Consider the following 18,724-nt stretch of genomic DNA (forward strand, 5'->3'; position numbering starts at 1 on the left):
TCATCCATTTTGTGGCCATTTTGGTTCATCTTGGATGTAGCCCTTCCTGGGCTCTTGTGCTGCCCAAGGTGGATCCATTGAGAAGATCCTTTTAATAAATCCCTGCTTTATTCTTTAACTCTCTCTAGCCTCTGTTCTAGTTTAGCCTTCACAAGGCATCATCAAAAGGAGTCCCAGAAGCCCCAGGGTTAAGCAGTCACCAAGGACTTGCTGACACTTTTGGGCTCAAGCTTAAACCTGTACATGTAGCCTTTCTTTAAATTTGATATCAGTGTTTTAGTTCTGACTGCCTTCCTGTAAATAAGAAAACTCATTTTTAGTGAACCCTGGTTGGCTTTAATTTTCATTGGTAAATTAAATTAACCTAATATTGTTAGATTCTTTGTATTCAGGGAAACAACTGAGGTGATGGAATAATGTGTTACTATATTACTATTCTTACTATTCTGTCCATATATCTTTCATTTATGCCCATCAATGAACACAACTGATCTATATAACACAGTATGTATCATTTTCTTCACCTCAAAGTCTGTGTCAGCCTCCTGCTAAAGCAAAGAATGAAGCCAATTTGCCTGTAAGATAATTACAATAATCATCATCACCACCATAAAAGGAAGACATGCCCTGTATATTAATCCCTATCTCTATGCAAATTAGTATTACATAACAGACATAACACTCATCTAATTGTTAATTGCTTTCAGCAGCCTGGTACATCCCATGATCTTATGGAGAGGTTTCAGGTCAGAATTGCCAGTCACCAAACACTCACCAGTTTTCCTGTAGCACTCTGGCCTCCCTCATTCAACCACAGTCCAGGTACCATGGCAGAGAAATATGGTCCCCAAACACCAGGCACAAAAATGGGGGTTTCACTGACCTGGAAAAGCAACAGGAAGCTCTAGTGAATCCAAGTGCTTGTCAAAGTAGGAGCTTCACAATTAAAGCTTGGCAGCTATCAGAGTCCAATACTGAGACAATTCCTGCTTCTCCACTGGAATTACCAGCAGAAGAGGAGATGTACAGGTAGAAATTTACTAAAAAAAACCATGGAAAAATGTTTTCTCTCATCTACATAATTTTTAGATGACAAGACACAGCCCACAACTCACTCATCCCCACTGACAGAACAGCTGCGCCTGGCCAAACAGAAAGTAAGAAATTTCAGGAATAGGAGCTGTATTTTACACAGAGAGGGAAACTGCCTCATTTCTCCAGAAAAAGGCCTTATTTAGAGTGACTAGTGGGATACAATACTCTGCTCGATTGGCATGAGCAAACACAGGCACTGTAGTGGACCACAGGAGTTTCCAGAGCACCCATCCTGTACATTTGGAGAGCTCAGAATGAGGAGGCAATCCTGCTGGCAGAGGACAGTGGCGTCCCTCGAGTGCTGCCATCAGCTCCATGCTGGCAGTGGAAGCCCAAGCTCCAGTGCCCTCACATCACTGCCAGGACAGTTGGGTGCCTCAGCTGCACACCTGGGCTGGTATCTGCTTGGCTTCAGCAGCAGACATGCCTGGGTTAACACCAGATTCTGCCCCTTAGTTAGGCTGAGCTTTACACAAACCACTCCTTCCTGTGAGGGCAGATCAGGCAGATATCTGAGCAGTGTCTCCCAGGCACGGAGCAGTGCTGCACCACTCACACACCAATATCCCCAGCGCAGTGACAGCCTGGCCCCTGCACTCCCTGCTTTTGTGGTTAGACCACTCAGGATGTGGGAGACACTGCTTCATTTCCTTTCTCTCCTTCAGAAGATGCAAATTACCATTTTATAAGGGTGGAGGGCATTTTCCTTCCTCTTGCAAAGTGGTTTCACTTTCAATAGACCAGACAGACTTTCTAGACTTCCCTCCTGGTTCAGCAGATCTCTGTCCAGTCTAGCAAGCAAGGCCAGAACACACTGGGAATGGAATGGTGGGACTTGGGTCCCAGGACTTGCTCCAAAGACTAATTGTGAATTCCCCACTGGACGAACATGGAATTCTTGCAGCAGGGGCTGGAGGACACAGACCATCCATGCCCTGCCAGGCTTCTCTTGGAAGCAGAATCCATTCACTCAAGTGAGACACAGCTGTGATTTCACTGGGAAAAGAGAACAGCAGTGCAGTCCTACACCAGCCCATGACTTATGCTGCACTTCCCACTGATGATGGCTAAATCTGCAACTGTTGTTTTCTAAAAGGTGGGAACTACTAGCAGAGAAGGATACAAGAGAATTAATTCCCTAACAAAATCAGTCTGTGTGTTTCCAATGCTGAAGAGCAAAAAGATAGGTCTTAGTCAATGGGACAATGGGTTTTTTTGTATTTAGACCTTGCTCTTCAATAGCAAAATTCTAGACTTATTGAAGGATGCTCAAGGTTTGCTGTTGAATTCAATAAAGCCTGGACTTCACATCAAAACAGTTTTGAGAATAATTAAAAATTCAGGCCTGTTCCTGTTAAACTTGATGCACATTCTCTCTATATTTAAACAGGCTGAACTTTAAAGGCAGTTTTTACTAGCCAGTAGGGAATATGCTCCAAGATGCAGTTTACTGGCATTTGTGCATCACACATGTTTAGTAAATACAGCAGCAGGGAGGTTTCTGCACAAACAATAGTCTGCTCAAGCCATAAACTTACAGTACAGCTGATTCTTGTCAGGAAGTTAAGTAGGAAAACAAAACAACAAAAATTTGTTTTTCAAAATACATCACCACAGTGTCAAGAAATGCAGATTTCTCTCAGGAAGGCATCTAACAAATCTGGGAATCCTGCTTGGTTCTCCCTTATCAGCTCTGATGCCCTGACTTACTTTCCCTACAGATGTATGTGTACACATATGTCTGTGTGTCTGTGCAAGATTTTGGCTGACTAAACCCATTAAAAAGCAAGAATAGCTGCACTGAATTTACAAAGGCATTTATGACTCCAAGTGGACGAAGCTACGTCAAAAACATTGCAAAGACATTTGGTTTTGTTTTGTTTTCTCTTAAAACTACAAATTAATACAGCTTTGAGTTTTCATCACCTCGATGGGGCAAGCCTTCTTTTACGATTTCAATAACAAAATGAAGCACAACAAAAAGCAAATCCTAAAACAAGCTGATTTTTAGACCAATTCCACTACACTGACCTTACTGAGAACATAGCATGTGGTCAAAGTTCCCGGTCAGTATCTGCTCTGAACTGGTGATGGAAGCATGGGGAGAACCCAAACATCTTAACTCACTCCCACCCTACAGCCATGGACACAGCACAGTGTCCCAGGAGGTGACAAGGTACATTTAAGGCAGAAGAGGCCTGGGGTTTTGAAGGCTTATCTCAAAATATTTGTGATGCAGAGAACTTTTCAGGGTTCTGCAGTCTGCTGAAGGAAAAACCTGGTTATGGCTAAGGGATCAAGCTTAAAATTCAACTGCTGTGTCACCTGAAAAAAACAAGTAGCCAAAGGATATTAAAGGCTTCAAGATGCTTTATGAAATCAGGGTAAAGTCTCAACATCAAGAAGGACAATAGAGTTTATAAAATAAAAACCAAAACCCACACCTTTTTTTCTGTCATTAGTCTACTATTTACTGAATTCTCCTGTAAAAATGTTTAGAGTCATTAAAAGACCAAATTCTCCCTGCAGCCTGTACTTCTGGCTTTGTGTTTTGGACACTCACAGGAATTTAGGACAGGATATTTCCATGCTGGCTCTTCTCACATTACACTGAGACCTTCCTATCCTCTTACTACCAAAGTACCATTTGTACACATTCCAGCAAACTTTCAACACATGAACAGAGCAAACGAGGGCGTTGGGAATTGCCACACTGATGAATAAAGCCAGCAGGGCACTTGGTTATCAGTTTTGTTGCTGTGGGAACTTTTAACTGGAATAAAGAACACTGGCTGTCATGCTGGGCTTTACTGATGATAGGACATAATCAGATTTCCCATTTCCCCCTTTTTACTTAAGGAGTTTAACTCACATTTTGCAGACTCTGGGCTTTCATGCACACAGAAAGGAAGAAAATTTGGAATAATAAACTCCCCAAAACAGATACACAATCTTTGAGAAGCAACAGGGTGAGCATCCTCCTGTAGCTATATGCATCAGAAACAGCAAATGGTTTCCATTTCCCCTCCTTGAAATATTTGGACGGTGATTAAATCTTTCAAGCCACGCAGCAGCTGGCATTTGTATTTTCATAATAAAAGGTCCTAATTCTGTTTGAGTATACATCCCACTCAATCCCACTAAAACACATGACTAGACAGAGGCATGAGGATGGAGAAACAGCGCAAAGTTTGCTGCAGAACCCAGAAGAAAAGAAAAGCACAGTTTTCCAGATTCAGGACTATTTTGGTTACAATAACACCATGTCTCTTTTACAGCTCTCAATTGCCCTCAGACATTCTTATGGTGATATAGGAGGATCAATGTCATTATTTTTTTTTTCCTTTAATGAGCTTAAGAAAATCCTTAATCTTTTTTGCTAGAAAAACAACATGTGTTTCAGATTTATGGGCAATTGATTTTTATTTTTAAAGCAAATAAGAGATGTCATCCTTCTCTGGAAGTTAAAATACAAATTCAAAGGGAGCCTCAGATTTTCTGCCTTCCATTGAACTGAAATTCCTCCTGTGACACACTCCCACTGCGAGACATAGCAACAGTGATTATCTTTTATATAGAGTGAAACTGAAACACAGGATATCCTCTGCTAGAGGTGAGAGTGATCTCTGCACAATTAATGCAGCAGGAATTTGAAGACAGAAGACGAGAGGAATCTGAACCTGTTCAGACTTTGAGTCATAAGCTGCATCTATAAATATTTCAGCTGAACGTGTTCACACAGGGACTGTTGCCCTCATGGGTGATGATGCCAGCTCAGACAAGGATTACACCCAGACAGGCAATTCCACCTCACAGTTACTCTGTCTGGGGATGGGGGACAATCCTTTTGTGCAAGGAAATGTCACCTTTCCCTGCCTCCCCACCACACACATTCCTGCTTGCTCAGCCCCATTGCTTTGGATGAAATGAACACTAAGCAGTTCCAAGATTCCTGCTCATTTGACAGGGAAAAAAAAAAAAAAAAAAAAAAAAAAAAAAAAAAAAAAAAAAAAAAAAAAAAAAAAAGAGTTCCACACCTTCTGAAAGGGAGAAGAAGGGAAATAAAGTTCTCTCTGGGCGGGTTTAACCTCAGCGTGTGCTTTATAAAAGATCATACTAATATGTAAGATATGTAAACATTATAGAGCAATCAGAAACAAATGAAAGGATGAATTCAGTTTAACAATATTCAGCTGTGGTGCAACTGCCAGAAGGCACTTTTTGTTATGAATAGATCATTTGGATGAGTTACAGGCCAGACTTGAACCCTGGCGTGCGCTGGGAAAATCAGTGTCAAACTACCTCAGATCAGAAGGTATCAGCAGCACATCTGGCAGCCCACAGAAATGAAAAATGTTTTTGAAATATAAAAGACTACATAGAACTAAGGTAAATTAAGAAAGGACCTGCTTAAATGGCATTAATGAGATCTGTAATGTATTTAATTTAGATTAGTCCTTCCCAGTTGCCTCTCCCTTTAAAACAAAGGCAAGCAAAAAAATCCATTTCAGTTATAAAAGTCTACCTGGAAAAAAAAAAAAAAAGAAGAGGCTAATTCACAGCTCATGTGAGTGAACAGAGGAGTCAGTGCCTTTAACCCAAGTTCAGCTCTCAGGACTGTCCCTGGCTTCAAGGACAGGACAGAAGAGAGACCTTCACAGACAAGCCTCACCTGGGCACCCAGCCATGCCAAAGGAGCAAGTGGCACTGTGAGATTTGTTTCACTTAGCTCTGTTTTCCTGGACCAGCCACAACGACCAGGCACATGCTTGTGCTTCCTCCTCAGCTTTATGTAAATGTTAGGGCAATCAGAGACAAGATAAAATAAAACACACCATGCTGGAGAGAGCAGCTTTGTGAGGCATGAATTTCAGCAATTTTCTTCCCTAGTTGACACCATCTGTTGCTGGTATAGGCTCACACAAACTCCTTCAATAAAACTGACAGAGAATTTGGCTATTACCTGAAAAACAAATCTTTATATTAAAAGGGTATTAAAAGGGTATATATGCTAGATGCATCTTCTGCCATTTAAATTTCTGCTTTTTAATACTGAGTTTCTGATATATGGCAGCATTCTGCTATTGCTATCAGCATCTCTATTTACCTGCAACATGCCATAGAGAGAGGAAATCATTTCTCTGGGACTTTTCTTGACTTACACTCACTGCCATGAAAGCAAGTTTAATCCTTTATTCTACTTTTAGAGTACAGTCACATTAGAGTCAAAACTTTTTAAGGTAATTATTTGCTAGGTCAGAAAATTTGTTTGAAAATCACCTCACTTATCAGCTTCTATAGCCAGAAATTCAGAATAACAGCTGCTTTTGTTAGGCTAAGACAGGTATGAAGAAAAGATCTAAGATATTAAAGGAGAGAGCAGAGAAAGAAACAAGAAAAAGCACCATATCAGTCACCAACTAATAAATGCTCTTTACAGTTCTGGACTTTGATCACTGACAAGTCAAATACTTTCATTAACTTTTTTGCTGACTTTTAACTTCCAAAGTTCCTGACTGACTGTGGATTGAGAACACTGACAGTCATTCAATTCAGAGGCCTTACATGGATGCATAAAATCCTGCATTAAGAAAACTGTATCATTTTGCTTCTGCTGACAGATGGGTCTTATAGAGCTACTCGACCCCAACTCTCTGACAAAGAATGAAAGAGATTCATAAAAAAAAAAAGGAAAGAACTCAAAGGGAAACCCAAGAATGTTTCATTTCTAGGTTTCTGGTTCAAACTTAGGTCACAGTAATAGCTACTGAATGTGTGATTTAATAACAGCACTTGCTGGTGGCATACAGATATATATACACATATATATAAACTGGGCAGAGCTGGGGCATGAAATTGTGTTTTCAGTGAACTGATCCTACTCTAAAATTGCCATCCTGACATTATTTCTCAAGCTTTAAATGGGTTTAAAACTAAGCGTCCCCATAGCTCTGGAGGCTATTTTCTAAGTTAAATGTATGGTGCACCAAGTCAACTTCTTAAAACATGTCTATTAGTAGCAGTAATTACATACTAAACACAAAATAGTACTCTAGCTTCAGCCTGATGTAAGATATATTTAAGAAAATAAGATCTTGGGACACAAGAAATGTACTTCAGGACACAAAGGAAATTAAAATTTATTAATATTCCAATTCCTACAGGTCATACACTGCCAGCAATTTATTTGCTTGTATTTTAAGCTCAGGTCCCCTGGCCATCATGGGTTTGCTATGCAGCTGCATAGCTCGTGGTGGGCAAGTCACCCGCTCTGCCCCACGTGACAGGCTGGCATGGCCTGAGCCATCCTCAGTGACAGATTTACTCTGCCATGATATTAAGACCATACCACAAAAATCCTTGCACAGAGCTCACTTTATCCCACTGGAAGGATGGAAGTCACACAAGTGACAACAACAACAGAGAGAGGACGAGGACTTTGGGGCTCTGCCTGAGCTCACCCACCCACGGATGGTTCTGGCAACCTGTTTACAGGCAGCTGAAGAATTCTGGCTTAGGGGATACAAAACACTTCCATGAATGCCTCACTGAATATGCACCTCATCACTTATTGCCAAGGCTATGCCACAGAGACTTGGAAAATTCAATCCCTATATTAATAACCTCCCAAACAAAACTCTCAGTACAGCCTAAAACTAGGAGACAAAAATGAATTCTTGGGGACTACTGTTACCTCTTACTCCAAGTAGTAACCTGTGTGAGAAGGGCAGCAAAATGAGAATGACACACATGCAGAACTATTTCTAATTTTCTAAATTCTCCATAAAACATTAACTGGTCTACAAACTAGAGGCCAAACCAGGTATGTGATTAATGTGCAATAAAGCAACCACACTCCAAGGGCAACTTGATTGCTTCATCTCTGAAAATATTTCAGGTGAGTTATACACTGGGACTATATACTGCACTACCCAGCTCTATATCTAACAAGAATCAATTTGAGTAAGACTTCACAGAGTTTATTAAACATTTGCACAGTTAGATTTTTTTAAAGGCTAAATAAGGAAAGGCATTTGAAAAAAAAATAAAACTTATGATTTTTAATAAAATAATAGGTTGACTCACAATAATATTAGTTATTCAACTTGTACTGAGTTTATACTTATTGGTATAAAGAGGAATTAAACTGGACCAGCAGAAGTAGTTTATATTTACTGGTATAAAGAGAAATTCATCTAGAGAAGGAAAAGAAAAGGAAGACATTGGCTCTTAAAAGAGTTAGAACACATCAATTAAAATGTTGTTTAAAACTGATAACAACAAAAAAAATCATATTTACCAAAAAACCACCCCTGTTTTGCTCTGCTGTATTTTAGAAATGCAACAGATCAGGCAGGGAATAAAGAGGTCAGAGACTGTACTTGTATGAGCAGCTTTTCTGGATATCTGCCATTAAAACCAGTTTGAAGCTGCATTTCTGAGAAAAGCTTCTGACAGTGGATGCTCTGGGGCTGAACTAACTCACTGCTGTGACCCCCTGCACCTCCTGAGGCCCCATTTTCAGGCAGCAGCCAGGTCCAGCTTTTTCATCTGAGCTGGCTGTGGGTATTTTTTCCAATAGGCTGCATCAATTTTCAGCCCAAGGTATGTTTGGTATTAGAACGTCTTAGGGTACAGCCACATGAATAAATTATTATGGGCAAAACTTGGAGGTCAGTTGCCCAGCAAAACCACCTCTACTCATCATCTCTCTGTGGTGTATGGTGTGACAGATCCCAGGGACCTGGCACATTGCACAGGAAACCAGGGCCAGGAGTGCTGCTGGGAGTTGCTGACATGGTACAAATACACGCTATAGATTACTCTGTTCATTTCTTCATCTGCCCCTACTCTTATTTCACGATCGCACAAAAGGATTTTTTAAATCTTATTTTTGCTTTTTTTTTTTTTTTTTTAATACCAGTCTTATGAAAGAAGCTGGCAATGATATTAGCTTTAAACATTAACCAGCCAAGCTGGACAACTGATATTTGTTTTAAGTAGAACAATACTTTTCACATTATAAAATCCTGCCATTTTCCCCAGGGCAAAATAGAGAGCCTACCTCTCCTACTGTAAACTTTTGACTTTCTCTTTTTGCACTCAAACCTCTAAATTCAAAAGCAGGATTAAAAAAAAAAACAGGAAAAAAAGGAGAAAATTATACTGGAAGCAAAAAATGGTCTTCATTTTGTTTGCCTTACTATTATCTAAGTAAAAAGGGAGAGATGTTAATAAAAGAGAAGCTGAGAGGGCCATGTCTGAATGTGTTCCTCAAAAACTGTTCCAGTTCTTTGCTGAATTTTACCTGCTGGTTGCAGAAGATGGGAGCTGTAATGGGACATGAGCATTTGAAAGTTGGCCACTTAAAGCACAAGTTAGAAGAGGAGCATGACTTAATGACAGCACTATCAGGAGCACTAATTAACCACCCCACCAGACCACCTGTAATTGTTTTGAGAGAAACAGTCAGAGAATGGAAATATAAAAATCAAAGCTGTGGAATAGACACGAAGTTCTCAGCCTTCTATGAGATCTTCTGCCAGCAATCCCTGACCATGACTTTTCCCAGGCATTGTGAGCAGCAGACTCTCAGCTTCCACCAGGAAGCATCAAAAATCTCTGAGCCCTATCTGTGAGTCAGGGTCAGGAGCCCCACAGGTGATGGAAGGGAACAGCAGCTTGGGCTCGGGGAGCTCTGCCATCCTGGGAAGCTGGATCCTGAGACTGCTGTCAGAAAGAGGCAAGTCCTGGATCAGTCTGGGATCCAACAAATGATTTTCTAAAATTGTCATACCCTAAAAGGGCTCAGAGGCCTCGGTGTGCATGTTTTCTTTCAGAGTAATGGTGCTGTCTGCTGTGTAGAGTGAAGGGTTTCACCAGGCACAGTCAGATGGTTGAGAGACAGGATTCCAGAATAGGGAACCACTCCCAGAGAGGGGCTAGAGCAGGGGGATCAACCAAGTTCTGCATCAGCACAGGGAGAGCCCAGGAGGGTCTAGGGAGCAGCGCCAGATTATCAGGTCACCCAGAGTCACTGATGAGAGGAGTTTCCAGGAGAACAGACAAGTCTAAGTACAGCATCTGCCTCTGGAACTGCCCCTGGACACAGGAAAAACAACCCTGGTGTCCTGCACAGAAAGTCTGCACCCTGGTGCAGTTCGTGCTCCTTGTGTGTGAGGCTAAACTCCTGTTTATTCCAGGAAGAAAACCTGGAATTAAGCCTGGGATGAGATGAAAGTTTCAGCTCTGGAAGAAGTTAAATGGGATTGAATGCAGGGGTAATCATTCCAGACTCAGTCAACATCCACCATTTCCTTCTGCCTAAATCAGAGATGCAAGAACTTCAAAAGTCTTGTCAGGGACCCTGACTGAATGCTCGGCTTTGCAGCAAACCCTTTAAATTAGATGAATTTTGACTGTTCCAAGCTTAAATGTTCACATCCACTTACTTCTGCTTCTTATCAGTATCCATTAACATTAAGCTTATTTATGTTTCAGCTTGGGAAAGTACACGATGGACACACAGTAGCCTATGATCCTTTTCTCTGTATTCCCAAAGGTCAAGGTTTCCTTCAGAAATTGGTAAAAAAAGACCTTTAATCTGCTAAATTGTTTTCAAAATCCAAAACAGAAAAAAAAAAGCCCCCATTTGTGATGGATTCAGATGGTTTTTGCTAAGCACTTAAGCACTAACAGTTCTGCATTGATTTATTTTATTGTTTTATTTAGTGAAATGTCTGGATACAGATATACACATTAACCTCTTTTTTTTTTTTTTTTCCTCATATTTACTGTGTCGCCTTCCTTGAAATGGGCACTACAAGTGGTTTGATAAATGGGCTGAAAGGTTGTCTGGTTACCCCATGGCTTCTGCTTGTGTCCTTGCTGAAATGCTGTTCTGGACCCTTCTGCAGCAGTGCTGCTCCATGACTCATTGCAGTTACTTCTGTGCCTCTCAAAACAATAGTTCACTGGGGATCCAGGGCCTCAAATGAGCTACAACCATTTATTCCACCCATTTATTTTTACTTCTCCTCCAGTGATAGATATTAGATATTCACTGTCACAAAATGCCAGTTTGTGTGAAGATTATAAATCTTCCAGCACAGCCATTCTAACTTTGCACTTGATAACACTACAGTTTGCTGCTATGGAAAGTTAAATCCCTTAAAGCTCATCACAGCATGAACTAACTCTTCTTATGTTAAAAAAAAAAATCAAACCCCAAAAGCCATATAGTCCCTTCTAACCTGTTGTTAACAGTGGGCAGTAACAGGTATCTTAGGGAAGATCATAGAAATACAGGAAATATACAATAATTTACACCAAAACGTCCTCCCAGCCTCCAGTGAAATGAAGTTCAAGCAAATTTCTGTTCTTACCTTCAACCAATACAAGAAACCAAGCCTTCAGAAGTAACTGATACTGCAAACAACCCCCAGTTTTCATGAAGAAAACCTCCTATTGTGCAGTAGAAAATAAATTTACTATAATGACAAGTTACAGACCAGTGCAAGTCTCTTACAAGAACACTGGAGTTTCTTAAGTCTCAGAATTATTCCTTTAGCTCATAGCCCTTCAATCTTCAGTTCTGGTTCCTAAACAAACATGTCTCAGATATAACTTCCAGCAGAATCTTATTTTAGGTGACTACTGAGACCCCATCCCAGACTGAAAGGCTGGGAATTGCACACATGGAACAGCTATGCCACAAATAGCAAAACAAACTCTACCCTCACATGGTACTTGAGAAAAGCCCTCCAGGACCCCAAGCCAAGCTCTGAGGATTCCCAGGCAGACTCAGTCCTTGTCTCTGTGGCTCGATGCCCTTCCCACACACCTTAAGGACTTCCTTATTTATTTTTTGCATAATATAGTGAATTTTAGAGATTTTCCTTTTTCCCCATTATCTAAGTGTTCTTTCTACATCAGTGAAGGCCACTACCAACAACAGTATCATGGCTGCAGTTCAATAAATCCCCTGCAGTACCCCTGGAGCTGGAAGCAGATTCACATTATATGGGATATGCATTCACACACTATTTAAAGCATACTTTTAAACATTTGAACAACTAAATGGGTAAATCCTGAGGATCTGTGTTTACTCAGCCCTTACTTACTGAGACAAACTCCCAAGGACAGAGTAAACAGTGAGAGAGGACCTCAGGCCTTCACCCACAGCTATAAACAATGAGCTCAGCATAAACTGTGATTCCCAGCTGACACTGGGAGAAAAGCAGCAGCTAATGCTTCTCCCCACTTTGCTCCCAGAGGGATTCCATGACAAGAGATTTACTTTCTCCCTAAAAGAGCTTGCCCCATGCAAGATATTGCCCCATTCACAGCTGGAACAGCAACAAGGAACTTAGATGAAGAACTACTGATTCACGAGATGATGAATAGAATTGGAAATGGAGGAAAAAAGCCAGAATAAGAAACCTAATGCTCAAAGACTGATGGAATTTGCCTGAGTGGGGGAACTGTTGCTGTTAAGAAGAATAAACAGCACTGCATCTATAGCCCCTTGACCGTGGAGCCCTTGATACTCAGCACTTCCATATCACACCTTGCACTGGAGAGATCTTTGTCTGCACAGCTTCACTTCATGTTCATAGTGCAAGTGAGGGAACCAAGGAAAAGCAATAAATAATCTGACAGAATCACAGAGCAAACCAACTCACTAAACAAAATATGGGATTTGACCCCAAACTTTCACAACCCTCACTGCAAATAAGGCTAGTTCCAAAATTTTAAAACTAACAGAAAACTCTTATGTTTTCATACAATTATTGTATTCCCTTGAAAATTCCATTTCATTGTTCCACAGCCCAGAAAAAATCTAGGAGGTGACCAAGAATATCCCTTATCATATCTCATTTAATTTATATTTTAGTTATTCTTTTACAGTTATTGGAAGAAAAAGAGCAGAAAATTGAGTCCTTTTTGTTCTCCCTGAGATCTAGACACACAGAGCAAGCAGGCTGTTCAACAAATTCATGTCTACTCACAAAAACAAGAGAGACAAGGGATCTGGAAAGGTCATTCATTATACATTTGTATGCTTGTGATGTGAGAAAAATCCCCTATGCAGCTCTCCTTGGAGCAGAGCACTCCAGGAAGACACTTGGGGCTGCTCAAGACTTTGGGCTTCAGGCCAATCCATCCTTCTGGGTCTAGAGAGGAGTGACCAGATCTGGTTACCCTGCAGCCCTGATGGGATTGTTGCACCCGTCAGATCTGATAGCATCACTTTGAAGAATACAGGGAAGAAAAACCAAAAATCTTCTGTTACAATGACAGGCTGCTGCTGCTGATGGACTTACATTAACAAGAATTAGAATATTGCTACTTAAATTAAAAGTAAGTTGCTTGGTCCTGTCCCCCACAATGGAATGATGCTGTCATGTGAACATCAGTCAAGGAAGACAAACATTTAACTATCCCAGAATCACACAGTACAGAATACAATCTCCTTCCTACAACAGAAGAAGCAAAATCCCCCACATCCTATTAAAATATACAGCTGTTACAGTTAAGAAATGAAGGTGCCAGGTGGATTGAGGGCTCAATCTAATACCAGGTAACCTTCAATCCCTCACTTTTTTAAGCAGAGGGACCCAAACTAGGCAGCCCAATATTTCCAGCAGGCAGACCAGTTAATCTTTGTAGTGTCAACATAAGAATGTAAGAAGCTCAGTCTCTCTTGCTCACTCTTCCTAAGGCATAACATGGGGAAAGGAGTGAAGAACAGAGAGGAGCCCTATTAGCAGTCAGACCTGGAAAGCCCAACACACAGACACTGCAGAGAGAATAATGGAACCATAGAACGGTTTGGGTTGGAAAGGATTTTAAAGTCCACCCAGTTCCACCCCCTGCCATGGCAGGGACACCTTCCACTATCCCAGGTTGCTCCAAGCTCTGTCCAACCTGGCCTTGGGCACTTCCAGGGATGGGGCAGTCACAGCTACTCTGGGCAAGTACTCTGAAGGCTCAGCAGCCCAAATCCAACAACCTGATCCTCTGTCAGACAGGGCAGCTTGCAGAAGCACAGCATGGAAAGCACTGCGCGTGTTGGAATTTTCAAAGATTCCGCTGACGCCAGTGAGTTGCCTCTTGAGTATCAGCCTTCATGGTTCTCCAAGCAGAGCATTTTTCAAAGCCTTCTCTCTGTCCACATCTATTATTTGAGTCTTTGAACTCAACTATCTGTTCACAAAAGGCAAGGACAGTTGAATGTACAGTTTTGTGGGAATGTTACTGAACATTATCTACTTTATGTACAATAGAGATTAAATTGCTTTCAGATACATTGCCCTGCACAGGTTGATTACCAGCAAGGCTCTGGGGTGCAAAACTTTGATGTCTCTGGACTGGCATATGCTAAATAGGAACATCCCATTCTCCCCATCACCAAGGCATACCTGAGCTTTGAATTATGCCAGGCCAGGAACAAAGGAATCTTGCTCATAACAAAAACTTTTAATAACTCGCTGAGAAAGCCTCCCTTTCATCTCTGCCAAGCTTTAGGAAAGGCTGGGAGGCAAGCAGAAATAAACATTGTACAGACTCACCACTGCTGGCTCTAAAGTAAACTCTCCAACTTCCTATTTACATTTCAAGATCTTAAGCTTTGTGGTTTACTAGTTCTGCAAGTAAGTGCTTTGGGTTTTGGAGGCTGCCTGCACATGATCTCCCACCACTACTGAAGTCTTCCTAGCTTTTATTAATATAATAGGGAGGTCAGAAAAGCAACAATCTTTTATATGCCCTGTTAGCAGAAGTATTTTACTTCTTGCTTTTTAAAAACAAAACAAAGCAAGCAAAGCATACAATGGCAAATTAATGGCAGCAAAGGGGATATTACAGTTGTGTTTGTTTCTTTTTGAAACTGAGGATTCTGGACCATGGAACAAGAGAGTTTCATTAAAAAGGGTGTGGAGGAGTTCTTTGAGGGACAAGTAAAAGAAGGTGGCAATTTTATGGATTTGTAACCCTTCTAAGGCCATTGGCCGAAAAGGCACCTAAAGAGGCTCTGTGATCTTTTCTACATGAGCCTAAATCTGTGTACACCAAGGACAGGCAACCTGCAACAACAGTTGTGAAGTAAATGTGGCTTTCATTTCATGCAGCCTTCCCTAAATGTAAAACATCTTCATTAGCTGGGAAGTCAGCACTGTGACTGCTGCCAAATGCAATATAGAAGGCAGCAGAACTGTGCCGAATGAGGACAGAGCGAGGGAGAGCCTCCTGTGACACTCAGTTCTTTCTCCCACCCCAAAGACTCTACAGGCTTCACAGGGGAGAGGAATATTTAAAAAGCAAGACGACAGGTGCTTATCAACTCCATAAAACTCACACAGATCATCTCCCAAACTTGCCCAGGCTGTCCCAGCCTCACTAGCTTTGCTTTTGGTTTTATTTTTTCCCTCCTGCATTCCTGCCCCTTCTCCCGCTCGCCTGACCCTCCAAAAGGCAGCGCCTTTCCCCTGCTCAGGAGAAGGACGAATCGCTGTCCCCGCTGCAGGCTGGGTGGCAGCCAGCTGGCAGGGGCTGTGCTGCCCCGGGCTGTGCCCCCGGAGAGCGCACGTTCCGAGGCGGGGATGCCGGAGCGGCGCACGGAGGGAGCGAGCGGGGCTGCGGCGCTGCTCGGCGAGCACGGCCCCGCGGGATCGCAGCGAGCTGCCAAGGCAGCGCCAGCCTGCTCAGCCCTGCCCGGAGCACCGAGGAGCCCCTGCGCAGGGATTACTCCGAAGGCTGCTGCTTTAACAACGTGGCATGTTCTGAAGAGGAGACTCTGGTATCAGAGCCAAAATACACTGAATCCACTTGCTGGTCTGGCTCCCACTGAGATTAGAGATCAGGCTCCGAGAACACTTTGAGCCAGCATGTCTCTGCTGTCTCCTCTCCAGGATGTACTGCAAAGGACACGTACTGTGCATGCTCTGGGGGTGGAAACGTGCTTAACACTCTATTTGTGTGAACAAAGCTGGCAGCTCGGGCGGATATTGTGGAGCAAAGAAGCTCTATTGTGTTTGCCAGTCATCACGAGAATCAAATGAACAAATTTAGAATAAGCAAATTGGGCTGGAGTTCCTTCAGCAGAAAGCACTCAAAGGCTAGTCAGGCTTAGTGAGAGAGAGAATATGGGATATTCCTCCTGAAATAATCCATAGTAAACATTGGGACAGCAAAATGGTCTGCTCATTTTATGTTCATGTAGTCGTTCTGTGTTTTAGATCACGTATTAAATCTGAAAATGTAGAAGATAAATTACTTGTGCTTCTCCAATAGAAAAAAATTACTAAATTATACAGTTCAAACCACATGAACATTATCACCCAGGGAAAAAAGAATTGTGCACCAAGCCAGGTGAGTCTATTCCCAATGCCAGGAGTCACAGAAGCAACAAAAACAGATGCAAAAGAAGAAGTTGCATCTAAACTTGAAGAGATTCCTTGATAATCTCCAAAAAGAGGTGTTGAGTACAGAGACCTGATAAAGAAGGAATGACTGAAGAAGAACACAGACCATATCACTAAATGAAGACAGAAAAAAAAATAGAGACTCTGGAGATAATGGAACACAAACCTTGTACATTTGGAACTCAAAATACCAGCAAATTCGCACTCCCCCCATTACTAAGCTAAAATTAGGCCAGACCATATTCCCATTGAAAGCTGCTCTGCCTACTTTCTTCAGCTGGGAATAACAAAAAGGTGTTGGAGCAAGAACAACAAATATTTTCATGATAGTACAACTTTGCCCTGTGAAAGCACGCTTCTGTCCAGGATTGGGACATGGGAATACAGAAATCTGTGCCTGAAAACCTCCCAATCACATTAAGGTTCCAGAAAAAAAAAAAAAAAGGATTTTTAAAACCTTTAAATATCCCATAAAACCTTAAGACACTGGCAGGAAGACAGGCTTTTAGGGAAACCAACTACCTTATTCCCAGAAGTTAGGGCATGTCTTTTAGACCCACGCAAACTACAAGTTAGGAATAACAGGCCTGTTTCAGTGCCTCAAACCTGCTGTGATTTTGCTGGGAAAAACTACTCACACATTTGGTGTAGTCACCATGGCTACACAGGGAAAGGCTCCTAAAAGTTCCAAAGCCAAGTGTGGGTGCTGGAGCTCAGAGCCCCTGCCTGCAACGCACCACGGCAGCGGCAGCCCACCCAGAAAAGTCAGGGAATGTCCTTGGGCACAGAGACCAAACCTGCAGGGATGAATCCCAGCCCCAAAACAAGGGACAAATCCTTCACAAGTGGAAGAGCAGCTTATTTGCCATTCCAAATGCAAATTCTACCCATGTCTTTTGCTAGGGCAAGGGAGGCAGCAGAGAATCATGTAAAATGCATAATTGTCCAAAAATATTCAGAAAACCATCTTTTCTTTTCTTTTTCCTCATGGATAATGGATGAGCCCTGAGGTGGCAGTGACTTTCAGCAACCAACAGCTCAGACCTGGGCTGGGGTTAATAACCTAACTACAACATGCATTTTGCTGCTTTCATGAGCTATTCAACAAAAATATGAAATTCTTTGTGTGCCTCTGTTTACCCCAAACTGTCAGTGGTTAATTCCAAAAGCATATCCTCACTTAAAAATGGTAGTTCCACCACAAATTAAGCTATTATAGCCATGAGTAAAATTAGGTTCCACATTTGTACTTTCTAAAATATCAAAGGCATGATTAGCAAAGTCTTTTGTTTAAGATCTCTAGAGTCCTGGAGGTAATGAAAACTGGGTCGAGGAGCAGTTTCTCTGAAAGTTTAAAGCAAATGCTGTGTTCAAGTCCTGTGACTCATGGAGTACTTGGTCTAGAGAATAGAACTACTGTACCAACACACAGATACCAAGAGCAGTCCCCCTGCCCTGAGCAGAGGAGGAGGAAGGGGTGGAAAAGAAAGGCCTTGCAGATGATTTTGAACAGTTTCCTGTTACGGCCCCTTGAAAGAAACCCAGCCGTACTTTCCCCCTGCTTTCTGTTTGCTGAATTTCTCCTGACAGTTGGCTCCTTCGTTTGCCAGAACCACAACAAAGGACGGCCTTGAGTTTCCACACAGGCCATTTTCTCCCTCTCTCGTCTCTGATCATCTCACAAAGGTATTATTGTTGCTGGCTCACTGGGGCTCAGTGCACCTGAGGCACATCAAAGGCACTTTTTAATGCCCGCCTGACCACACAGGTCTCTCTCCCACTGCATTAAATTAAACTCGATGATTAATCTCTGTAGCCCTCAGGGTCCCTTGGTGCACACGGAGAGAGAAAAATATATATTTCTATCAAAACACAAGTATAATATACTTTCATTTTATAGCCCTAATTAAAAAAAGGAACAGCTAATTTTGGCCAAATGCAGCTGCATATAGGTCTCATTAAAACACAAATACAACTGCTCTGTGTGCTCCACGCTCACTTCATGCAGCCTGTTCAGGTAATAGATAAAAGAACAGAAAACTAAAATCCTTTCACAGATTAGATCCAGAGAAGTTTAGCATTTACTTATTGTCTGCTGGCTAGAGATTGTTATACCCCTCCCTGTGCAGATGGGTGAAGGCAGACAGTTAAGGAAATGATTATAAAATGCTGAGTAGGTAGATTGAAGTAAAAATCCACTTAAA

At 41.9% G+C, this 18,724-nt stretch overlaps 1 protein-coding gene across 8 annotated transcripts in view; it reads right to left on the reverse strand.

Moving 5' to 3' along the window:
* FGGY (FGGY carbohydrate kinase domain containing) overlaps positions 1-18,724 on the reverse strand; it is a 133,050-nt gene that overhangs the window by 42,252 nt on the left and 72,074 nt on the right. For all 8 annotated transcript variants that reach the window (XM_038143845.1, XM_038143844.1, XM_038143843.1 and 5 more), the window contains one exon: positions 776-883. In XM_038143845.1, the coding sequence (XP_037999773.1) occupies positions 776-883 (108 nt within the window). The remainder of the gene's footprint in view (positions 1-775; positions 884-18,724) is intronic.

The sequence above is a fragment of the Motacilla alba genome, chromosome 8, assembly GCF_015832195.1.
Source record: "Motacilla alba alba isolate MOTALB_02 chromosome 8, Motacilla_alba_V1.0_pri, whole genome shotgun sequence".
In the NCBI taxonomy this organism is placed as follows: domain Eukaryota; kingdom Metazoa; phylum Chordata; class Aves; order Passeriformes; family Motacillidae; genus Motacilla; species Motacilla alba.